Source organism: Octopus bimaculoides, chromosome 14 (genome assembly GCF_046866305.1).
Source record: "Octopus bimaculoides isolate indiv1 chromosome 14, ASM4686630v1, whole genome shotgun sequence".
NCBI lineage: Eukaryota > Metazoa > Mollusca > Cephalopoda > Octopoda > Octopodidae > Octopus > Octopus bimaculoides.
The window spans coordinates 17553817-17581625 of NC_142941.1; the positions used below are offsets into that span (position 1 = coordinate 17553817).

Sequence of the window (27809 nt, forward strand, 5' to 3'; positions counted from 1 at the left end):
TTGCTGAACAGCTAAGTTACGGGGATGTAAACACACCACCATCGGTTATCAAGCGATGTTGGGGGGAGGGGACAAACACAGACACACAAACATATACACACACATATATATATATATATATATATATATATATATGACGGGCTTCTTTCAGTTTCCGTCTACCAAATTCACTCACAAGGCTTTGGTCGGCCCACCACGCTGTGGGAATGAACCCGGAACCATGTGGTTGGTAAGCAAGCTACTTACCACACAGCCACTCGTAAGCTATTTTTGATTTAAGGTTTTCTTCGATTTTATAATAAGGTGATTTTATACCGAAGTTTGTTCATTGCATGCAACCAGTCATTGAAAAGACCGTTAGTTGAAAGGATCGATGAAACAAAACCATTTTCAAATGTGCATCCATTAAACTAATTGTATATATTTGCTTTTAAGCTTATTTTTGTTCCATTCTGAACAAAACTGTCCGACAAACAGTAATCTAAAACTCTGAGTAACAGTTTTTATGATTTTTTGCTGCTTTTTAATAAAGAATATTACTCTTCCTCTGGTATTTGAGTACTATTTTTTCCACCTTGTGTTTCATTTATGTGCTTACTCTGGTATATATATATATATATATGTATGTATATATATATATATATATATATATATATATATATATATATATATATATATATACTGTCACATATAGAAAATTTAATAAGTAAAAGCACAATAAATAAGTATAATATAATAGAAAGTAAATATCATAAGATAAAGATAATAAAACGACTACACATGTTACATAACCAATTTTCAAATAGAAAGAAAATTTAAATCGATTAAAATTGATTAAAACTATCGAAAATCAATTCTATTCAAAAATATAGCTAATCTTCAGGTCAAAATACAACAATAATAATAATAAAAGAATGTATATATCAACCAACAATAAATAACAAATGAATGTATATAAAATACTTATTATATTAAGACAGAAAAATATTATTAAAAATATCAAAAATATAAACATTCCATAATTAACGCTACGTCCATTATAATATAAGCTAACAGGAATATTATATGCAAAAACCAACTTTAACGAATTTTTCGTTTAAAATACAATTTGAACAAAGTTTTAGGTTAAAATAATAAAGATAGAATTAGCACATATCTAAACAATGCAATAGTTTAAGCTAGAAGATTTTAGACTAAAAACGTTTATTTAAAAGAAGTCTAGTGAAAATATTGAAGGGTATGTGTTTGCAATCCAGGAACAAGAAATTCCAACCAAATACCTAATGCACAAAAGGGACAGGCATGCAGGAAAAGCAGCAAAATGTGATAACCAATGCAGACATTGTGGAGCTAACACCAAAAATGCCATCCACATCATAAGCAGCTGTATAATCTACCAATGAGACATGGTAGATTATAGGACACAGTATAATGAGATCTTTTGGCAGGATAACCCCAAGGCCAAAGAAATAACCAATAGTATAGTAGAAACCATAGCCACTTACAATAAGAAGGCGTACTGGTGGAATGTCCCAGTGAAAAACACAATAAAATGTTAACATAATAGACCTGACATAGTAATTTGGGATAGATAAGAGAAACTGTACAGTTGTGGAAATTAGCCCAGTGGATGTTAACATAAAGCTAAAGATCAGCAAAAAAGAAAATACCTATGCTGAACTAGTGAGGAATCTACAGCTACTCTATCCAGATTACAAGTTCAGGTTTATGTCTGTGATTACTGGGGCACTGAAATACGTAACACACTGCCTAAATATCAATTTTGAGAAATTAGGCTTCTCAAAACAAAAAAGGAGAAAACTGATTTGAAGACTACAGGTCCAAGCCATCACTAGAACTGTTAAAATTTGTAAAACTTTCCAGAAGTTTATCATTTAAATATATACGAGCATGTCTAAACATGCAACTATATGCATGAGATGCATGAGAATACATATATAAAACAAAACATACAAATTTGCACATATACACACATACATACATACATACAATACATACATACATGCAATACATACAATACATTCATACATATATACAAACATACATACATACAGACAGACATACATACATACAGACATACATACAGACAGACAGACATATATACATACATACATACATACATCCAATACATACAATACATACATATATATATATACATATATACATATATACATACATACAGACAGACAGACATACATACATACAATACATACATACATACATACATACCTACATACATACATACATGTAATACATACATGAAATACATACATACATACATACATACATATATACATACATACATATATATTAATGAGGGAACAGCATTCCTTTCAGTTGTAAGAAAGAAATAGGAATAATGCCATGCCCACACAATCTTGCTCTATTCCCACAGTACTAAAACACCAGCAATTATCTTCTTTTTTGTGTCTTTATTTTGATAAAGAACAAATTCTAATTCATAGGAATTCCTTATTGTTTAATTAGGTTATTGTGTATTGTGTGTGTGAGTGTGTATGTGCACGTGTGTATGTATGTATGTATGCATATATATAATATATATATATATATACACACACACATAACTAAATTTGTATGGATATATCTATCTATCTATCTCTCTCTCTCTCTCTCTCTCTCTCTATATATATATATATATATATATATATATATATATATATATATATATATATATATATATATATATATATATATATATATATATATAACGAAATATATATATATATATATATATATATATATTTCGTTTTTGGATTTGGTTTGCAAGATTCTTTATATAATAATAACAATAATAGTAATGATAATAATAGTAATAATAATAAATGCCCGGATGCAGTACCAGGCAGTGGCTCTCATGGCTTCTGATCTTAATTGATTGGAAGTGTTATCATGTACATTGTTTTGTCTTGGTATAAAAGATGGGCTACAGCAAATATTCTGCTCAATACCACAGATTTGCTTGTCATTTATTTGACCTTAACCAGTTGAGCATGTCCCTTGGTGGCTGACAATATGTGCATCTCTGATCATGAGCAGAAGTAGTGGGGGAGCATCATAGCCATGTGTTGAGAGGAGTTCTTTGGGGTCTGCATAATTCACCTTTGGAAACATGGGTGTTTTGCTCAACATCTTTAAACAACCCTTATTCAGGGACTTTTTGAGCGGGATGGGCTACTCGACGTGAAGAAAATTCTAACTGGGCTCCACCTGCAAGGTCATGCGCCGTTTATCTTGATATGAGATCACCATGTCGCGCACATATGGTTGTGATGCATGTGCCTGGTGTACCCTTATCAGATGGGTAGTCATGATGGGTATATTGGGCTTTGTATATTTTACCCCAGTGTCACTTTGATGGCATGCACTGCTCTCTCACTCAGTAATAATATTAATAATAATAGTAATAATAATCCTTTCTACTATAGGCACAGAGCCTGAAATTTTAGAAGGAGGTGTTAGTTGATTACATTGACCCCAGTGCTTAACTGGTACTTATTTTATCAACCCACTATCATTACCATCAAAATTGCCACCACAACCATCTCTACTATTATCATAAACTACCAAACTACCATCACAGTTATCAGTAATACTACCATGACTGTTGCTGCTATCATCATCAACACCAACATTAGCACCACCACAACTATCACCATCATCAACACCACCACCACCACCACCATCTTCAGTGATGACTCAAAGATGTGATAGATAACGGGACATTATTAACATTTTTATAGTGGAAAGCTGATATATATATATATATATATATATATATATATATATTAATTTATTAATAAATTAACAATTAACAATTTATTAATAAATTAATAAATTAGATGTTCACTCGTTCATGCATGCACAGTTTTGCTAGCGCCATCGAATTTACAACTAGAATATCATACCGATGAAGGAAATGGAGTGTTATCGCTCCTAATCCAGAAACGCGTTTATGATTAACTTCGACTGGTTAGTTTTCATTGTTTTTCTTCTTGTTTTGCCTTTGTGAGTTACAAGTAATGCTATCTGTTGGAGTCTCAGCTTTTTAGCTGCTATTTCTGAACTTATATATATATATATATGAGGGGGTACTGAAAAGTTCCTGGTTTTGAGCAAAAGAAAATACAGAAGGATCAGTTAATTATGATTTTATTCAACATATTCTCCTCTCAGATTCACATACTTATTGCAGTGGTTGTTCAGTTTTTCTTAGCCCTGTAAAAGAACTCGGAAAGTTGGGCCTCCAACTAGGCCTTTCACAATACCCCTAAAGCCAGGAACTTTTCAGCATCCCCTCATAATTTCATTACCCTTAACTGCAGAAAGCAGTTTTATAAACTAACTAGCAGTATAGCCCGGCTTTGCCCGGGATTAAGTTGGGATTATTAAGCTAATCAAGTTCTTTATTTCAAACCAAACTAAGTAACATGATGTCAAATTTGGGCAGAATCAGTGTTGCAACTGGGGCGCATGGGTTGGGAGTTTGATCAGCAGAGGTGATCAGGTTACACATGCCATCCCTTTGAAAACACCACCGCCATCATCTAACCCCTCTTTGCTCATGGGTTAGGAACCCTTCCAGCAAGGAAAATAGAATGACCAAAAGGGCTCCCGATTCTCTGTGTCAGATCACAACGAAGTCTTAAGTATATATCATCATCATCATCATCATCGTTTAACGTCCGCTTTCCATGCTAGCATGGGTTGGACGATTTGACTGAGGACTGGTGAAACCGGATGGCAACACCAGGCTCCAGTCTGATTTGGCAGAGTTTCTACAGCTGGATGCCCTTCCTAACGCCAACCACTCAGAGAGTGTAGTGGGTGCTTTTACGTGTCACCCGCACGAAAACGGCCACGCTCGAAATGGTGTCTTTTATGTGCCACCCGCACAAGCCAGTCCAGGGGCACTGGCAATGATCTCGCTCGAAAATCCTACAGGAGCCAGTCAGGCGGTACTGGCAACGGCCACGCTCAAAATGGTGCATCTCATGTGCCACCCACACAAGAACCAGTCCAGGGGCACTGGCAACGATCTTACTTGGCTTGCCGGGTCTTCTCACGCACAGCACATTTCCAAAGGTCTCGGTCAGTAGTCATCGCCTCGGTGAGGCCCAATGTACGAAGGTCTTGCCTCACCACCTCAGCCCAGGTCTTCCTGGGCCTACCTCTTCCACGGGTTCCCTCAACTGTTAGGGTATGGCACTTTTTCACGCAGCTATCCTCCTCCATTCTCACCACATGTCCATACCAGCGCAATCGTCTCTCTTGCACGCCACAACTGATGCTTCTAATGTTCAGCTTTTCTCTCAAGATACTTACACTCTGACGGGTATTCACATTGACATTACACATCCAACGGAGCATACTGGCTTCATTCCTTGCGAGCTTACGTATGTCCTCAGCAGTTACAGCCCATGTTTCACTGCCATGTAGCATGGTTGTTCGTACGCATGCGTCATACAGTCTGCCTTTTACTCTGAGTGAGAGTCCCTTTGTTGCCAGCAGGGGTAAGAGCTCTCTAAACTTTGCCCAGGCTATTCTTATTCTAGCAGTTACACTTTCAGCGCACCCACCCCCACTACTAACTTGGTCGCCCAGATAGCGGAAGCTATCGACTACCTCTAGTTTTTCACCCTGGAATGAGATAGAAGCTGTTTCCTGTTTGTTTACAGTCTTTATTGCACCTGAACATCTGCCACAAACAAAAACTAACTTGCTAGTTAACCTGCCTTTGATGTTGCTGCACCTCTTATGTGTCCATAGCTTGCACCGGGTACATCTTATAGAGTATATATATATATATATATATATATATGAGAACACAGATGTTACGAAAGTAAAACATTAATGTTCGAAACTGCAGCAGGCCATAGATACTTCTTTATTCTGTATATTTCTCATTTTGTCCTGTTCTGGCGTTTTGCGAAATTTTTATGGAGAACATTATTTTTCTTTGTGGTTGGGTCGTTGATGACCTCTTTCTAGCATATTGGATGTCCACCTAGTGGTCATCCCTTATACACGTGTAATACAATTTTTTCTGAATTTTCAGATTTGTTATATGCTAAGCCACTTGGTTTTAAATTGAATTAATATTCAATTTATCATCCTATCTATATAAATATATATAATGCGAGAGAGTTAGGGGTTGAGGGTTCAACCCACTAAGGGATAGTATTTATCCAGTATACTGCTGGGAGGGTACCCAATTATTGCTACACTAGTGCTATACCAAGTGCTATCAATGGGAGCGGGTAAAAGTGGAGGTTTTACCCCAAGCAACACACACATACACACACGCACGTATGTACACCAATTGCATACATGTTCGTATGTGTGTGTGTGTGTTGCCCGTATATCAACAAAACACACACACCTTGCCTTACATATATATACGAATAAATGATTTGAAATAAATATATTTTGGAAATGGCGATTTACAGTACAATACCTAGAAACGTGAAAATCAGACCACATGGGTTTGTTTACATCAATTCAGCAGAGATAGAGAGAGCACACTCTCCCTCTCTATCTCTCTCCCTCCCTTACACACATTTATCTCTCTTTCTTTCTTTCTTTCTTTCTTTCTCTCTCTCCCTGTCTCACACACACAGCAACATTACACACACACACATGCTGCTCTCTCGCACTAACAAAAGAACTTCACATACACACCACACTTTCTGTCTGGCATACTCACTATAAAAAGATAGCCTCTATTTCTTTTTGGCAACATGTGTTTTGTGTGTAATGTTGCTGTGTGTGTGTGTGTGTGAGAAAGAAAGAAAAAAAGAAAGAAAGAGAGAGAGATAACTGGCATGTGTATGTAAGGGAGGGAGAGAGAGAGGGAGAGAGAGAGAGAGAGAGAGAGAGAGAGGGTATTTTTTCTGTTTGCTTGCTGCTTACCACACAGACGCTGGCAAACAAAATGTATCTCTCCTTCACCCTCCCTCTCACAAACATACAATTTTTCTCTCTCTCTACTTCATGCGTGTATGCACAGATTTGACTTCGCCATGTCAACAAACTTCAAAATTGGTAAAAGTTTATCGATTTTTACAGGTATACGCGGGTACCTCTGAGAGAGAAAGTTCACTAAAATGCACATAGGGTCATTCCGAATCTTCTCCTGAAATTGGAACGACATGCGTGCTAATTTGTGGACGTGCATAAACCACATTCACGTACACACACACACAAACATCCTCTCTTTTATATATATATATATACAGATAAATCTTTTGCTGAGGAGGGTCATGTTTGAAACTATTTTCTGTTGAGATATACCAAGTTCATTGAGACAATGTGACTGGTAGCAAATATCATTTTAATTGCTGGCAAATCTTTTATCTGTTTATCTTTTACTTGTTTCAGTTATTAGACGGTGGCCATGCTGGGGTACCAGTTTGAAGAATTTTTAGTCAAATGAATTGACTCCAGTATTTCTTTTCTTTTCTGAGCCTAATACTTATTGATCTCTTGCCAAACTGCTAATGTTACAGGGACGTAAACATACCAACAATGGTTATCAAGCAATGGTGGGAGAGACACACACACACACACACACACACACACAGAAACACACACACACACACACACACACAGTGGGCTTCTTTCAGTTCCCATCAACCAAATCCAACTTTGGTTGGCTCAAAGCTATAGAAGAAGACACTTGCCCAAGGTGCCATACCATGGGACTGAACCCAGAACCATATGGTTGTGAAGCAAACTTCTTACCACACAGCCATCATTACTTGAATAACCAGAAAATTTAATTAGACAATTAAAGAGTTAACATAAATCAACTGAACTTACTGACTGATGAAGACAACTTTGTTTTTGATGCTTTTCATTTTATCAAGTGCCTTTAAGGTTTCCCAGGCATGTGTGTGACGGTCCCTAGATTTAATTACTGCAAAATGATGGCTTACTCTCTGGTGTCGAGGCAAAATTTTCTTGTCCTTACGCGAATACAGCCGACGTGTAAACTCATTCATGGAGGATATCGTTCCTGTGATTGAAGGGTAAAGAGAGAAAGAGGGAAAGAGAGGATATTGTATTATAAGTTACTGAAATAGGAGACAGGAAAAGTATGGAAGTACAGCAGAGGAATCATAAGATTGGAGTGGACGGAAGACAAGAGAATAAGAGTGCAAATTGTATCCATTTCCAAACCTTCTCCAGAATAACTTTATTCTGGAATTCCCTTTTATATACTTTATATCTTATATTCTTGGCTTCATGTTTCATGGCCCAATCCTTCTTCTCTCCAGAGAACACCTTGGGATTATCTTACAGCCCATGTTTTCTCTGCAGATGTCAACTTATAGACGTCCAAACTAAATATCATATATAGGGATCAAACCAGTCTGGGAGGACCTGCAAAGATCATGCCATCATCATAAACATCATTACCTCCACCACCACCACCACCACCACCACCACTACCACTGCCATGAAAATAATAATAAAAATGACAATTGTTTCAAATTTTGGCTTACAGCCAGCAATTTTAAGGGAAGGTCAATTACATAGACACCAATGCTTAACTGGTACTTATTTTAATCAGCCTTGAAAGGATGAAAGGTAAAGTAGACCACAGTGACATTAAACTCACAGAGAAATTAAGGCAAACAGATAGAGAAATTAAGGCAAATAGATAGAGAAATTAAGGCAAACAGATAGAGAAATTAAGGCAAATAGATAGAGAAATTAAGGCAAATAGATAGAGAAATTAAGGCAAATAGAGAAATTAAGGCAAATAGATAGAGAAATTAAGGCAAATAGATAGAGAAATTAAGGCAAATAGAGAAATTAAGGCAAATAGATAGAGAAATTAAGGCAAATAGATAGAGAAATTAGGGCAAATAGATAGAGAAATTAAGGCAAACAGATAGAGAAATTAAGGCAAACAGATAGAGAAATTAAGGCAAACAGATAGAGAAATTAAGGCAAATAGATAGAGAAATTAAGGCAAATAGATAGAGAAATTAAGGCAAATAGATAGAGAAATTAAGGCAAATAGATAGAGAAATTAGGGCTAATAGATAGAGAAATTAGGGCAAATAGATAGAGAAATTAGGGCAAATAGATAGAGAAATTAAGGCAAATAGATAGAGAAATTAAGGCAAATAGATAGAGAAATTAAGGCTAATAGACAGGATATAGTTGTCAAAGATCATGAAGAAAAAAATGCTTTCTAATTGATGTATCAATACCAGCAGATGACAACGTTTCTTTAAAAGAAATGGAAAAACTTTCAAAATACAAAGACCTGGAAATAGAGGTAACTCGAATGTGGAATCTAAAAACAGAAGCAATTCCTATCATAGTAGGTGCCTTAGGTATAATAAAAAAAAATTCAGACAAATACATAACAAAAACACCAGGACTTACAAATATATATAACATACAGAAAATTGCACTACTGGGCACTGCACACATCCTACGCAAGACACTTTCAATACAGTAACCATAAGAGCATCACAGCAAACCACAGCACATACCCAAGGTTCACAGAGCTGCGCTCAGTAGTGAAGTGAAAGCACGTTATAAAAATAAAACTACTGAATAATAAAAATAATAACAACAACAACAACAACAACAATAATGTGATTCATGTGCCTGGTGTATCCTTATCAGATGGGTAGTCATGATGGTTATACTTTGATGGCATGCACTGCTCTCTCACTCAATAATAATAATGATAATAATAATAACAACAACAATAACAACAACAATATCAATAGTAATAATAATAATAATAATAATAATAAAAGATCTGAACATAGAGGTAACTCAAATGTGGAGCCTAAAAACAGAAATAATTCCTATAAGAGTAGATGCGTTAGATATGATAAAACAAAAAAACATTCAGACAAATATATAACCAAAACACCAGGACTTAAAAGAGTATATAACATAGAGAGAATAGCACTACTAGGCACCGCACACATCCTACGTAAAGCACTTTCAGTACAGTGAAAATAAGAACATCACAACAAACCACAGAATATACACAAGGCACAGAGCTGTGCTCAGTAGTGCAGTGAAATTACATGATAAAAATAGGACTACTGAATAATAATAATAATAATAATAATAATAATAATAATAAGACTACTGAATAATAATAATAATAATAATAATAATAATAATAATAATAATAATAATAATAATAAAAATAAGACTACTGAATAATAATAATAATAATAATAATAATCTTCTATATATATAAAAATGAGTGTGTGTGTGTCTGTCTGTCTGTGTGAATCCCTAAAACTCGAGAACTACGCAACCAATTTCATTCCAATTTTACACATGCCTTACTTAGGGTTCCAGTTGTGTTTTAGTTAAAAAAAATTATTAACTTCTTGCAGAGTTCGAGCCCACAGCAACATAATATCTCCTCCACTATTTAAGTATTACATGTCAAAAGTGAAACAAAAACACTCATGTCAAATACTTTCACTTTAAAAATGAAACTATTCTACTAACTGAAACAATCACATTTCGATACTGTAATGACAGATACTTTCAGAGAGAGAGAGAAAGAGAGAAAGAGAGAGAGAGAGAGAGAGAGAGAGAGAGAGAGAGAGAGAGAGAGAGAGAGAGAGAGAGAGAGAGAGAGATGTATATGTATACATATAGATGTATATGTACACGTTATTCCACTAACTGAAACAATCACATTTCTATACTGTAATGACAGATACTTTCAGAGAGAGAGAAAGAGAGAAAGAGAGAAAGAGAGAGAAAGAGAGAGAAAGAGAGAGAAAGAGATGTATATGTATACATATACATGTATATGTACACGTATATGCATAGATATATATATATATAGATATAGATCTATATGCATACATGTATATGTATACACATGTGTAGATGTATATATATATAGATAGATGTACATGTAATATGTACACATATATACATATATATATACATGCATACAGATATCTATACATATATACACCCATCACACACAAACACATGCACACAAACACATGCACACAAACACATGCACACAAACACACACATTAGTCATTTGTTTTCTTATCCAAAACTACGTCAAAAGTACTGAACGGATCTTTATGAAATTATATTCTATGTATAACGGCCATAACTCCCATGAAAATTCATATATTTTTGATGTTGATGAAATTTTAACCCGAACATAACAGATGAGCATTATTTGTAATTCAACGGTACAACAGTGTAAGACTACCCTTTCAGATATACTTACATTGTGATTTCTGCAATGTGGTGCATAAATTGTCAAGTAAATGAGACGCATCTTTGCCTCCACTGATTCACTTGCAAAGTGTTGAGTAAAAATTATTTCGTTGCAGACCTCCTTTGGGTCTTTTTATTATCACTACGACATACATAGTCCCCAGTTGGTAACATTGATTTCAAGGCCCTCCTAGATGAGAGACTGGCATTCCACTTAATGTCTATGTTCCATGCTGGCATGGATTGGAGAGTTATTAATGTAGAAATATGGTATCGTAGCTACTAACAGTTGAGGGTTGCGTAGTCTAGACGGCGTTTTTAGATTTCATTATTCTCTTTAACCCGGGCAAAGCCGGGTATTTCTGCTAGTAATAATAATAATAATAACAATGGCTTCAAATTTTGAAACAAGGCCAGCAATTATGGGGAGTGGATAAGTTGATTACCCCAGGCCCAATACTGAACTAGTACTTATTTTATCTCCTCAAAAGGATTAAAGACAAAGTAGACCTCAGCAGAATTTGAACTCAGGATGTAGCAATGAATGAAATGCCACTAAGCATTATGCCCTGCATGTTAACAATTCTTCCAGCTTGACTCCTAAATAATAATAATAATAATAATAATAATAATAATAATAATAATAATAATAATAATAATTGTTGGAGCCCTGGGAACAGTGAGTAAAAATCTTGAGAAGTACATGGAACAAATAGGGGCTGCAATAAGGGTGGAGCACTTGCAGAAAACAGCACTGCTTGAATACTCCGGATGGTGCTCGAAAAATAAGGGGTGTTACCTTAGTTCACTGGTAGTGAACAGCTGGCACGGTAGTACATCTCTAGTAATAGAAGCTGTACAAAGACAATAACTAATAATAATAATAGATGCAGTACCAGGCAGTGGCTCTCATGACTTTTTGATCTTAACTGATTGGAAGTGTTATTATGTACATTGCCTTGTATTGGTATATAAGATGGACTACAGTAAATATTCTGCTCAATACCACAGATTTGCTTGTCAGTTGTTTGACCATAACCAGTTGAGCATGTCCCTTGGTGGCTGACAATATGTGCATCTTTGATCACCAGCAAAAGCAGTAGTGGGGGAGCATCATAGCTATGTGTTGAGGGGAATTCTTTGGCCAAATTTGGACATACGACAGTTTAATAGCAATGATATATATATATATATATATATATATAGTTTTAGAGAAAAAAAACCATGGTTCATGAACTCATCGATGAAAATCCACACAATAAATAAGTATAATATAATAGAAAGTAAATATCATAAGATAATGATGATAAAACGACTACTCATGTTTTATAACCAATTTTCAAATAGAAATAATATTTAAATCAATTAAAACTATCGAAAATCTATTCTATTCAAAAATATAGCTAATCTTCAGGTCAAAATACAAGAATAATAATAATAATAAAAGAATGTATATATATCAACCAACAATACATAACAAATGAATGTATATAAAATACTTATTATATTAAGATAGAAAAATATTAATAAAAATATCAAAATTATAAACATTCTATAATTAACCCTACGTCCATTATAATACAAGCTAACAGGAATATTATATGCAAAAACCAACTGTAACAAATTTTTCGTTTAAAATACAATTCGAACGAAGTTTTAGGTTAAAATAATAAAGATAGAATTAGCACATATCTAAACGATGCAATCGTTTAAACTAAAAGATTTTAGACTAAAACGTTTATTTAAAAAAAGTCTCATGAAAATATTGCGTAAAGAAAAGGAATAGAATAAATAGATATAAAAACATGAATGAAAATGTTATCATGAATGAAAGATTAAACTTTATATAACTTAAGTCATAATAAAACAATTAACTATATATATACATGCATACGTATATACACACAAACACGCACACATATAAAATGCTTCTAAGTACAATACACTTTAGATATTTGTACACAAATAACAACATGCAACTGATATATTGGGTATCCATGTGTCATTCCTTTACTTTTAAGGTAGTAGTGTGTTATTTGAGAGATTCAACTGCTATTTCTACCAGGTTGAACAACAGCATACACCACTGCTCATTGACTTCTATAAGAAAATAAGTATACTGTGTTCTTTAGTTTGTTTTAATTGTCATGGTTAAAGCTATGCTAGAGCACTGCTTTTATGTAAGTGGATATGTTTATCACACTAAAATACTGTTCATGTTGAAAGGTATGTTCCACAAAAATTATGCTACTCTGCAAGCAGAAGGAGCATTGTGGTATCAACAAGTGTTTCATTAACTGTTTTAGCAATACTTCCAAGTCATCTAAAACAATTATGAAGTAGATCAGTATTTCTCAACCCTTTTTTGCCTGTGGACCCCTTTGATTTCTATTTCACTCAACTGGAGCCTCATACCCATTCAATGTCTAAAAAATCCCATAATATTTTTTTATAATTAAATATTATTAGGAATCGTATATAAAAAAATTGTGAAAATATCTTGTGTATTGTAGAAGTTTAACCAATTTATTGCACATAAATATTAACAATAAAATCTTATTAAAACCCCCAAAGATTGTATGGACCTCCAAAATCATATGAACCCCTAAGGGCCATATGGACACCGATTGAGAAACACATAAGTAGATGATGAGCAAGCAACTCAACTAAAAGGTATTCTTCTGCTAAAAGGATCCTGAAGTTGGCAAGGTAATCTAAGTCCAATCTCTCTGTAATACTTTTTAATAGTATAAAGTGGTATCCTTTATCTTTTACCTTTTACTTGTTTAAGTCTTTGGAATGTGGCCATGCTGGGGCACTGCTTCGAAAGGTTTAGTTGAACAAATTGACCCTAATACTTATTTTTTAAAGCCAGGTACTTATTCTATTGGTCTTTATTTCTTTTTCTTTTTAGGAACTGTTAATTTATGGTGACGTAAACAAACACTGAATTCCAAGCGACAACGGGGAACAAACACAAACAAACACATACATACACACATATGCATGATGGGCTTCTTTCAGTTTCCATTTACCAAATTCACTCACAAGGCTTTGGCTGGCCCAATGCTATAGTGGAATAAACTTACCTAAGGTGCCATGTCATGGGATTGAACCCAAGGCTACATGATTGTAAAGCAAGATACTTACCACACCACCACACCTACATCTAGAAAACAATAACAACAACGTAAAAACAATGTCCAAAGTTACTTACCATAGACTTGCTCTGAAATTTCGATAATTTCAATAACAACATCATGACCGGCTTCCAAAACTTTTCTAGATTCTTCCTTTATTTCCTTGTATCTCTTATGAATCTGTAAAATAGTTCAACATACCCAACTATTTGTTAATTTATAATGGTGGACAACATTTATACTATAATAAAGACAGCTGCTATTTAATTTATTCTCAATATGTAACTTTTACTAAAAGAAAGCAATTATTAAAGTCTACACTGTCTAGAAAATTCTTTAAAGTTCTAATTTCATGTAACACAATTTTCCCATGGACCAAGGGGATCACACACATAACAAAACACAATGAAGTGCATAATATAGAATTTAATTATTACATATATAATGATTTCTTTTATTTTATATTATAAAATAAAATATATGTAACAATTAAATTAAACACACAGCTGACTGTGATAGTCAATAAAATAAAAATAAAATTCAAAAAATTTATTCTTTCTGTAAGGTCCAGTATCAAATAATCCATTGCCCAGTGGTTGAGGACCACTGCAGTAGGGGCCTCCAAACGAATATATAGACTATTTGCCTTAATCTATCTTGTCTGTCCGAATTGATATATCTCAAAATATTTGCATCCTTTCAAGGTTGATAAATTAAATACCAGTTGCATACTGAGGTTGATCTAAAAGACTGGCCCCCTCCACAAAAATTTTGGGCCTTGTGCCTAGAGTAGAAAAGATTCTCTGATAATCCTTGTGATGGTGTGTATTTTATATTCAGTTTCTTCTGCATATTTTTCAAAATGTTGGCATAGTTTCTCTGTGTATGAAACCTCCAAGTTTATACACTTATCATTATCAACTTCAAATAGGTTGGCAAGCTGGCAAAATCATTAGCACACTGGACAAAATGTGTTGCAGCATTTTTTTCTAGCTTTGTGTTCAGAGTTCAAATTTCACCAAGGTCAACTTTGTCTTTTATCCTTTCAGGATGGATAAAATAAGAACCAGTCAAGCACTGGGGTCAGTGTAATTGACTAAACCACCACCACAATTTCAGGCCCCTTGTGCCTAAAGCAGAAAGAATTATTATCTTATCAACTTCATTTAAAAAAAAAAAGAAACACACACTGGGAGATATACACACAAAGGCTTACAAATACAGAAGATCATGAATAGCTAAGTGGGTAAGGCAACTGGTAACCAATTGTGAGATCAGCAGTTCATATGAGGCCATTGGCACTGCATTGTGTCTATGCCCAGAAAACTTAATTTTCAAATAGCAAAGAACCTTTAGCTGTCAGTGGACAACATGGGACAGGCATGAGGTCATTGCAGCAAGCCATGAAAGCCAGGTCATTACAGTGCATTGTAATGAGTTACTTGTCTTGGAGAGGCGAGATATGTTACATAATTCTAGTGGGAGATTTGTTCTGACCCGTTTAATGAAACCTAGAGATAAGCACAATGCCAAGTGGATCTTGTGATTCAGAAAAGATTAGATTTAGATTTACACAAGACTTGCACACGTGCATAGACACAGCATAGATACAGACACACACACATATATGCACAAATATACACATGCACAAGCTCACATACACACACATACATACCCACAAATACACTTACCTGCATGTAGGAATGCAGAATCTTCCGTATAGTTTCACCAACTCCATTGCGTAAGATACTGTAAAGTTGTTTAATCTTCCCGATTAACTTCTCACGCTACAACACAACAGGCTGTCAGAGTTAATAGGTAAAATATGCAAATTAGGAAGCATTATGCAAATCAGACAATATTAATGTCTTACATAGAGAAAAAGGGCCTGATGTTCATATGGGCAGAAACATATGTTATAAGGAAAGCGGAGCTATAAAATGAAATGAGCAACAGGGTTGTTGGATCGACAGTATAACAAACAGCAGTAAAGCCAAGGCTTCATATCTTGTCACCTCCATTGTCGTTTTTTCTTAATTGTATAAATTCCCAAGTGTAAAATACAAATTTACAAAAAAATTTTCTGAAAATTCCAAAAATAAAAAAGCTATGAGAAGGTTATGAGAAAGTGCTTCAACCAGAATTCCACTGTTTAGTCAATGTCAACATAGTTAACATAGTTATCATAATTATGCAGGAAGCATTAGGAAGCCAACAAAAAGTAAATATGAAGAAGGACAGAATAACCAAAAATTAGAATCATAAAAAAAAAATGTTGAAACTGAATCTCATAAATATATATATACATGAGTATGTGCTGAAAATTTCCTGGCTTTTGGTAAAAGAAAATACAGCATGATCAGTTAATTGTGATTTTATTGAACATATTTCCCTCTTAGATTCACACACTTATTGCAATGGTCCTTTGATTTTTCTAAGCCCCGTAGAAGAACTTGGAAGGTTGGGCCTCCAGCCAGGCCTTTCGCGATACACTTAAAGCTGGGAACTTTTCAGCACCCTTTCATATGAGATAGGACATAAAATAGAATAAGCAAAAACAGACTATGGAATGTGATACAGCCCCTTACCCAGATCCTGTCAAACTGTCCAACCCATGCCAGCATGGAAAACAGACGTTAAATGATAATGATGATGATGATGATGATGAAAACATGCAGCACAAGTAAGAAAACACATACCAGAGCTAACACAAACTTCGGTACAGTCCAGTATTTTTTAGGCAATTCCAAGTTAGAAGTAGGATTTAAATCTGTATTTCCAGGACATTTTTCCCTTTTTACTTCAATTGTTCCAACACCTGTCTGACATTGTTTTCTTCTTGAAGTATCATTAACTGACGAGCTTCCTTTCTGGTTATTTTTATCTTTGTTTTGCTTCCTCTTTCTATTCTTTCTGTATTTTTTTCTTTTTCTTTTTGACTTTCTAGTATATTTCTCTATACGTTTGTAATGTGGTTTTTCTCCTCGATTTTTCGAATCTGTATCAATGATTTTTATGTAGATATCGTCTTTTTGTATGATTGAGAGGCAACCATTTTCATTAATGAAGGGATCACAGTCATCTGAAATTAAAAGAATAGAAAAATAAGAAGACAGAAGATTTGAATATGGGTTATTTGGTGGGGCTAACACTATTGATGTTCTGTTTGAGAAGAACAATGCTTGAAGGATGGTGGTGGTGGTGGTGGTGGGTACTTAACAATGTTCTACTGCATGTCACTTTGGGCTTTAAACAAATGTCCCAACCAAAGCTGTGTGAGTGGATTTAGTATGCAGCAATTGAAAGAAGTCCATTGTGTATATACAGGGTGCGATGGGTAAATTGTCACCATTTTATATTTTTAATCTTGCACATGGACATTGTTTATTTTTGATTTTGTCAGCTACACAGTATAGTAGGATCAACTGGGCACTGTCTGTGAGAAAAACAGCACCATGACGCAATTTACTCTGCCAGAAATTTGGAAACAATTTAAGGGTGAGAGGACCAAAAGGCTGTCTATGCTTGCTTGCAGAAATATATGTATCTTAAAAAGAAAAAAAAAAATGCAAAAGCATGGTACATGCTACCAAGTCATAACTGCTTGCAAGTGACAATGGTGGGTCTTTTTTTTTTTTACTTCTATAACTACTTTGGTAAGTTTGAGCTCACTGATGAGGTTGTTATAAAAGTACCAAAACATGTCTAGACTTGTCTCCCATATTAAGTAAAAAAAGAATGAAAATAATATTAGTCATTGTTCTTTTTCCTTCATTACATGCTTATTGCTAGTAAGCTTTCCCTTGCATTCATTATTTTAACACTAACTTAATTATTTTGAGTCATTTATAATTAATCATTTGAAATTTGCTGTGACTACTGTACTATTCAGTTAAATATAATTTCGCATCAGTATTTTACAAATGTATTGATATTGTGGCTCTCTCTAAACTGTGGGCCAATTTCCTAAAGTAATTTGAATAAGTATAAAATAAAACCACTACCCATATATATAATATCACTGACAAAACACATACAGAGTACAAAATCAAATAGAATAACTTAACTTACACAGCAAATATTCTACACAATAAACAAAACACTAAAATAACACCAGAAACAAGAAATCAATCCCATAACAATGCAAATTGGACACAGAATGCGAAGACTATCCCTAATAGTCAAAAGACAATGCTTCATTTTCACAAAGGTATACCTATTGGTGCAGTAGAAGCTGTTGAAAACAAGTAATAATATACTGTAAAACTATAAAATCTGAAAATGTACCAAGAGCCTGCTTGCTTGCTTGGAGGTAACATCTCAGTAGATCAAAGGTCCATCAGACCAAAAATGTGAAGAGATTTCACAAGACTGAAGTTTCATGAAACTGAAAGTTACCAAAGATTTTACAAAAGTTAAACAAGCAAAAGAAGAATCAGTAGAAAGTGTTGGAAAAGTTTCTATGATTATTTTTTGGTCAGGAAAGAAAATGGTGAGGTCTTAAAAACAAGTATTTTGGTGATCTTTCGATGCTAGGCCAGAATATCGGCCTTTTCCGTAAAAAGTGTCTTCGGCGATCTTTACCAAAGATCGGCCTTTTCCGTAACGATCTTCACTAGGGTTAGTTTTAGTGTTAGGGTTAGTGTTTAGGGTTAAGGTTAAGAGAGATAGATAGTGGTAAGCAGCAAACAACAAACAAAAAAAAAAACATACCTTCTTTCTCTGTCTCTCTCTCCCTCTCTATCTCTCTTAACTCTAACCCTTACCCTAACCCTAACCCTAAACACTAACCCTAACCCTAAAACTATCCCTAAAACCCTAACCCTGACACTAAAACCCTAACCTTAACACCCTAGTGAAGATCGTGCAGGTGTTATGGAAAAGGCCGATCTTTGGTAAAGATCACCGAAGACACTTTTTACGGAAAAGGCCGATATACCGGCCTAGTATCGAAAGATCGCCAGTATTTTTAGTGTGATACTAGGAGAATAATGTTTTGGGTATCGTGGAGAAAATTCATTATAAAACAAATGAATATAGAGGGAATGTATGATAGATTAACGTTAGCCTCTTGATCCAGAGCTGATGTGCATTTCTAAAATTTTGCCTGGTATTTGTGGAATTTCAGAATATATGTTCAATCTTGTGATTAGATAATTATTAAAATTGTTGATGTGGAAACATGTCCTTGACAATTCAGGAGTGTATTTATAAAGAACTCTATAGGAGCAAGTCATGGAATACCATTGAAAGGACTAAGAAGAAAATAGGGAAGGCCAACTCATGGTATGATAGCCACAAATACCAGAGTGTCATGTTCGTCGACACCACCCTTAGAGGTGAACTGGCGTACCGCTTTAGAAGGGCCCTAGACAAACTTAAGCTAAGAATTAAGGTTGTTGAAAGGTCAGGCAACCCTATCAAATCCCTAATCGGTAGAACCTACCTTTTTAGTAGAACCCCCTGTACTGATAGGAACTGTACTGTATGTAGATTTAGCCCACAAACAAACTGTAAAGCCAGAAATGTAGTTTATAGTATAAGATGTACAGAGGAACGATGCAGTAACAAGATAACAACGTACGTAGGGGAAACAGCACGGAGTATAGGAAAGCGGATAAATGAGCATTGGAGGGAACTTAAGAGAAGAGGTCATTGGTTCTGTACCAGCACGCTGAGCAGGAACACAGGGGCTCACTCAACAACATAGAAGTTAAAATCTTGTCCACACATAGAACAGATGCAATGCTTAGACAAATTACAGAAGCTACATATATAATAGAAGATAAACCTAGCCTGAATAGGAAACTGGAATGGAACACTAGCACCCCCCCCCCAAGACACCGCAACATATGATAGAATAAGATCCTCATAAACTGATAACAATATGAACAAAATAAAATACAATACACAGATAAACAAATGGAATTAAATAATATATACATTAACAAAATTAAATTATATTAAATACAAAAAAAGAAAGAATAGGAAAAAAATAATAAGTAGGTATAAACACATGAACAAATAAATAAAAACAAATTAAACGAACGTGTATAAACAGGGGATACAGATAATACAGGCACTCCCCTTACACACACACGCACTTACTAAACATAGACACACATAGGGGGATACGCATGCGCAAATAAAGACACATACAATAGGCATACAAAATACAAAATGGCTGATCGTTAGTAAGGAAAGACACACAAATAAGAAAGAAGAAAGCAAAGGACCACTGATGAGGTCACAGAAGTGTGACGAAAGAACTCTGGCCGAAATACGATTAATGTAAAATAAAACTGAAGCAAATTAACACCAAATATATAGTGCATGTGTTTTTATTGGCTAAACTGGCAACATGACCATCCCCAAATACAACAATATGAATTTAGTTATTGATATAGTCAAACCTTTGGTCTATGGCCACACAGACTCCCAGCGGTCAATATCGACCCCTTTGCCAATCTCTGGGTCAATGAATGATTCCTGATGATTTCATTGACATTGTGCTTGTCAAGGAATCTTTATGGGAGATAACAGAGGTAGTTTCCAATTATGCTTCTTTGGGTATCTTTTATAGATACCATCTTATCCATTGGATACAGATAAATCTGAATCTGCCTGTGCTCTTTGAATGCAGAGTAGGTGCAGGCGTGGCTGTGTGATTAGAAGCTTGCTTCCCAACCACATGGTTCTGGGTTTGGTCCCACTGTGTGGCACCTTGGGCAAGTGTCTCATATTGGGCCAACCAAAACCTTGTAAGTGGATTTGGTAGACAGAAACTGGTAGAAGCTTATTGTGTGTGTGTGTGTGTGTGTGTGTGTGTGTGTGTGTGTGTGTGTGTGTGTGTGTGTGTGTGTGTATATATATATATATGTAGTGAAACTACCTATCGTCACTAGATACAAAACTACTATCGCCATTACATACAATCTTCTCATTTAAATATAAATAAATGCGAGCGTAGTAGAGAACCCATTCCTTGTCATCACGTGACTGATTATTATTCGAACCGGCAACTTCTTCGAACCTTTCCCGCCAGAACGCAAACTGACCAATCACGGCCCCTAATAAGGTCACGTGATAGAGTAAAATTCTGAAGGCATTTGGAGCCCTCTTAACGCTATATATAGATCAACTCATACCCCACAAATTTGTCTCGGTCCAGTTTCTCTTTGAGAACTGTTCCGTGTACCACACGACAGCAGCAGCAGTTCCAGCGACCACTTCAACAGCTTCGTCCAGCCAACGATGACCACCGCCGTCGCCACATCAGCAACAAGAGTCTACGACTACTATCCAGCATCATCGTCATGACCAACACGATTCTACGATTACTACTACCGAGCATCAATCTCCACCAGCGTCAACACGACTTACTATGTACACCACACCAAACCTCCGCGGCACATCTCTCTCTCTTCGATTCTGTTAGGTGACTCAGCTTCACCACGGTAAATAAACAGACAAGAGTTCTTAAACAGACAAGAAATTCTCAGCCAGCGACGAACATCTGTATAACAAGAAACACGGCCCGGCATAGATGCTACGACATCACAACTAGTGATCAGCACTGCCATACTCAGCCAACTCACTTTCACATACAGAACTTTTCCTATAGTGTACTAACGATCTGGTATAATTGCTCACGTGTCCGTTACTCACTCTTTCTATCTGCTGTAATAACTCACACATGTATCACTCACATACACACTTTTCTTTGTATGACGGCCTGTCTTTGATTATGTTATTATATGTCGCATTCACACTCTCACACAGACATACACTTTAACGCCATAATAAATATCTCTGTTATTCATCTAATACGGTTGTGGTCTTTCATTACTGGTCATCTATGTTATCGTCGCATAACATATTTTGTATATCATCTTTGATATATATATTTTTGTGTTCGACCGTGTGACACGTTTAAATAAAAGGAGTCCTCTGTTTTTCCATTCGTCACCATTGCTCCTTTTTGAGTTCGCACGGTCGTCCCTTACATATATATATATATATATATATGTATGTATACATGTGTTTATATATATGTGTGTATCTATCTATATATATGTATAAATATATATGTATGTGTGTCTGTATTTGTCCTGCACTACCACTTGACAACCAGTGTTGGTGTGTTTATATCCCCGTAACTTAGTAGTTCAGCAAGAGACACCAATAGAATAAGAACCAGGCTTTAAAAAAAAATAATTACTGGGGTCAATTTATTTGACTAAAAATTTTCCAAGAAGGTGCCCCAGCATGGCTGCAGTATAGTGACTGAAAGAAGTAAAAGATAAAAGATAAGAGATAAAGCCAGAAAGAAAAAAATACCACAAGGTATTGCCATCCAATGCTCCAGCCAGTTTGCTGCCTTGATCTGAAGCATAATCATGTAATATTGAAGAAGTACACCCAGTCAAATATTGAAATTGTCGGTATGGCTAAAAGGCTAGGCACAGATATGGCCGTGTGGTTAAGATGCTAGGGGTGGGTGTGGCTGTGTTAAGAAGCTTGCTTGTGTGACACCTTGGGTAGGTGAGTGTCTTCTAAGACAGCCCAGGGCTGACCAAAGCCATGTGGGTGGATTTAGTAAACTGAAAGAAGCCCATCGTATATATCTATATGTATGTGTGTGTGTGTGTGCATCTTTCTGCCTGTGTTTGTTTCTAAACACTGCTTGCCAACTGGTGCCGGTTTGTTTATGCCCCTGTTACTTAGCAGTTCAGCAAAAAGTGATTAATAGAATAAGTACCAGGCTTTAAAAAAAAAACAAAAGAAATACTGGGGTCCATTTGTTTGACTAAACCCTTCAAGGCAGTGCCCCAGCACGGCTGCAGACCAATCAGTGAAACAAGTATACGTGCTTTCATTTTATGTTTTTAGTGGTTCCATTCGTTGTGCATACATTGAGTTAAATGCAAACTCATTGAGCTTTTACATGCATATACACACACAGCTTGTTGATTGATCAAGATGTTTCTTCCTACTGGACAGTAGAACAACCCAAAATTGAAGAGGGGGAAATCTATTTAGACAGCACTAAACTAACCCTACTGCCTGTCTTCGTTGTCATAACAGACACGCAAACATTCATAATGGACGAGCTTTCTCTTACCCTCTATCTGTCTGTCTTCCTACCTACCTACCTACTTACCTATCTATTTATCTATCTACCTACCTATCTATTTATCTATCTACCTACCTACCTATTTATCTATCTACCTACCTATTTATTTACCTACCTACCTACCTACCTACCTACCTATCTTCCTACCTACATACCTATTTGTCTACCTACCTACCTACCTACCTATTTATCTATCTACCTACCTACCTATCTATTTAGCTATCTACCTACATACTTACCTATCTACCTACCAACCTACCATCTATTTCCTACCTACCTACCTACCTACCTACATACATACATACCTATCTATCTATCTATCAACACGCCCTCACATACGCCTTTCTTTTCTAATTCCTCTTCTATCCTTCCTTTTTCTCCAAAACCCCTCGTTATTCACAAAGAAAACCCCAACAGGTTTATGGGACACAGCCATCCATATTTACAATGGAGGGAGGGAAGGAATGGAAGGCGTGCCAAGATCAAAGCTGCCGTATGTTTCCTGTCAGGTGTAATAATTCAAACACACGTACACATGCACACATTATACGCAGCACTCGCACACGCACGCGCGATATTCGTAACATGTCACTAACAAGATTAGTCTACATTACTTGGGTTTAATGTTTACCTTTCTTCACCATAACCTACACCACCAACTTTAACCAACATCAGCACCACCGCCAGTCATAACACTGCGATAACTACTACTAAAATCCCATTACATCCAATGTGGGTGAATCTATGTGGTCGCTTGATCTGCTAAAAACAGCAGTCAAATTTCCATTAAATCATAACTCTACCGTAACAGTTCCCCGCCAAGAATTTTTTTTAAATAATTGCTCTTTTAAATTTTATTTTAGAAATCCACGTGAGTGGGTTCGATAAGTTATCGATGATTCCATGAAGGGGTGAGAGATATAAAAAGTTTGCCATCACCTGATCCAGATTACTATAATTATCGTTGTCGCCAGACTTTTGGGCCTGGGGTTACTTCAGAATATTCAGGGTGGGCACTAATTTGTATTGCAGCAAGATTTTTGTAAACTGTGTTTTCCATATCTGAAGGTGCATCATTGAATATTGAGTGGGGCAGTGCCATCCAGTGCACCTCCTTAGCGATGGGCAGTATTTTCTAAATCTGAGGGTGCACCATTGAATAGTGAGAGGGTAGTGCCGTCCAGAGTGGAGGCGCAATGGCCCAGTGGTTAGGGCAGCGGACTCGCGGTCGTAGGATCGCGGTTTCGATTCCCAGACCGGGCGTTGTGAGTGTTTATTGAGCGAAAACACCTAAAAGCTCCACGAGGTTCCGGCAGGGGATGGTGGCGAACCCTGCTGTACTCTTCCACCACAACTTTCTCTCACTCTTACTTCCTCTTTCTGTTGTTGTGCCTGTAATTCAAAGGGCCAGCCTTGTCACACTGTGTCACGCTGAATATCCCCGAGAACTACGTTAAGGGTACACGTGTCTGTGGAGTACTCAGCCACTTGCACGTTAATTTCACGAGCAGGCTGTTCCGTTGATCGGATCAACGGAACCCTCGACTTAGATAATATTAATAATAATAATAATAAATAGAAAATATCAAAAATGTCCCTGGTAGTGAAAAGGTAGGTGGTTTCTTCTCTGCTGGCTGGGAAAGACAAAGATATTGGATAAGATAGTCTTACATACCCCTAAAATGAGAGGACGGTGCTTATGTACCATCGCCTCAATACACAGTACGTCGACTTCTCTTAAGACCTGTGTGTTTGGAGTCCACAGGAACCAGCCAACCTTCAGAATGTGTCTCACATATCTCTGGTGGAGGCGTTCAAGGACCCTTACATGATGCCTGAAAAGGGTTCATGTCTCACATGAATAAAGGAGCGACGTCAGAACACACGCACGGTACAAGGCAACTTTTATGGTGCGGAACAACCAGAAAAGCGCGCACGCACAACCAGCGGCTTTACTTTCACTTTCTGTTTAGTCCGGGGTTATTGTAAACAACACTTGCCCAGTGTGCCATACAGTATGACTGTACCCATGATCGTATGGTTGGGAAGCAAATTTCTTAACCACACAACCACACCTACGTCTGAAATAAATAAATAAATAAGCTGGGATAGCCATGGCTCAGTCAGGGTTCACAAAGACGGAGGTAAACTACAGCAACAACTAATGCATCACATCACCACTAACGCTACATACCTCCACCACAAGGGCTGGCTCAAAGTACCGGCAACTCGGGCAGTCGCCCGGGGCGCCATACGCTAGGGGACGCCAAGGAGGGCGTGACAAAGACAAGGAAATTTCCACGACCGTCAGCTTCTACACACCGAACTTTAGCTTGCCCGAGGCACCAGCAACCCTAGGGCCGGCCCTGACCAGCATTATCACCACTAATCATTAAATGTACAATGCTACCACCACTAAAACTATGAAGAACCCCCCCCCCCCCACCACCATCGTCGTCGTCGTCGTTTTCTAGCAGTTGCTACTGCCGTCAAACTATAACACTATCACCGGTGTCTTGTTTTATTTTATTTTGTTTTATTTTATTTACCTTCATTTCTGACATAAGGTGATCTTATATGTGGTGCGAGGATTTTTCTACCAATCACAGGCCACCTTAGTAATAAACAATGCCTTCCCGTCTTCTGATGGACACAGGCGTGTGCGCGCGCGCCCAACACACACACACGTATATTGACAACACATACTTTCCGCTCACTGCTATTACCAATACAGCTATCACCACCGCCGCCACTTCCCTTATACTTCTTCCCCTGAACTCATTCAAAAACGAGAAGTTTTGTTTTACAGTGTGTTTGGGCTAAATTTGGCGATTTTTTTGTTTCCTGTTTCTCAGGAACAGCTTGAAGTATTGAACAGTCGACGGTGTTGGAGAGCATAAATATTAGAGTTGTAGTTGAGAAAAAACAAGCTGATATGGCGAAGAGGAAGCCATCTAAATATTTATTTATTTATTACCCACAGGGGGGGGGGCTAAACAGAGAGGGGGGCTAAACAGAGAGGGGACAAACAAGGACAGACAAAGGGATTAAGTCGATTACATTGACTCCAGTGCGTAACTGGTACTTATTTAATCGACCTCGAAAGGATGAAAGGCTAAGTCGACCTCGGCGGAATCTGAACTCAGAACGTAGCGGCAGACGAAATACCGCTAAGCATTTCGCCCGGCATGCTAACGTTTCTGCCAGCTCGCCGCCTTAGAAGCCATCTAAATATTAGAAAAGTATTGCTCTCCCTGTATCACGATTCGGGCTGGGTATCAAAATGCCGAAATGATAACTGCTGTTCTATGCTCTGCGAACATTGTAAAGGCTGCTAAACGTGACATGGACAGCTGCAACGGAGACAACGAAGCCATGGCCAGCATGAAGGGACACAGTAAGCGTTGTGACTGCGTCTGCACACCAGAATTCATTCCCTCTTTGAACAGGGTCTTAGGCTCAATTCAAACGGCTGTGCGAAGCTGTTGGAGAGTGTGATCAGTCTCTGGCAGAAAAGGGTTGCTGCTGGGAGACCATATGTGTGGTAGCAGGATTCGGTTCCATGCCTTACCGTTAGAAATAGTGAGAAGTGGTTGTCGGATAATTCCTACGACTTCACCAGCCCCACTTTCTGGCTTCCTAATTCCCTATATCGTAATCCTATAGATTACTGTGTGTGTAGGGTGTGTGTGAGAAAGACACCAAATGCTCTGCCTACAACACCAAGGCCGAGCTGCTGATGGTCAAGATCAAGGAGGTGTTCGAAGATCTTCCCAGGGACACAATGAGGAACACATGCGCCAGGTTCCAGAGCCGTTTTGAGGCCGTGGTGGAAGCAGAGGGCAGATACTTTGAGTAAACTCTTATCTGCCAGCCATAATCTAGTTGATATGGGATGGGATATTGTATTTTCCTTTTGTGCAATGGTAATGGTAGTGGTGGTGGTGGTGGTGGTGGTGGTGGTTGGTTTTGGTGGTGGTGGTGGTGGTCGTCGTCGTCGTAATTGTGATCGTGCTTGTGGAGGCAATGAGATGGCAGTGGAAGGTATTGCAAGGGAATGTGGTGGTGGTGGTGGTGGTGGTGGTGAAGGAGTGAGGTGTGGGGAATGGAAGAATTTGGTGGGATATGACAAGACTGGGAAGGAGATGGTTGTTGATGAGATTGTGGCTGTAATGGAGATGGTGGAGGAGGTGAGATAATGGAGCCGGAGGAATTTGGATATGGCAATAACAGCGGTGGTAGGGTGAATG

The 27809-nt window shown here is 36.9% G+C and overlaps 1 protein-coding gene across 1 annotated transcript in view; it reads right to left on the reverse strand.

The window, feature by feature from the left end:
* The window catches only part of LOC106879818 (uncharacterized), a 163783-nt gene that overhangs the window by 65190 nt on the left and 70784 nt on the right, over nucleotides 1-27809 (reverse strand). The window contains exons 2-5 of the mRNA XM_089362444.1: nucleotides 17123-17505; nucleotides 16115-16210; nucleotides 14501-14603; nucleotides 7861-8056 (exon numbers count right to left, since the gene is read on the reverse strand). Of these exons, the coding sequence (XP_089218570.1) occupies nucleotides 7861-8056; nucleotides 14501-14603; nucleotides 16115-16210; nucleotides 17123-17505 (778 nt within the window). The remainder of the gene's footprint in view (nucleotides 1-7860; nucleotides 8057-14500; nucleotides 14604-16114; nucleotides 16211-17122; nucleotides 17506-27809) is intronic.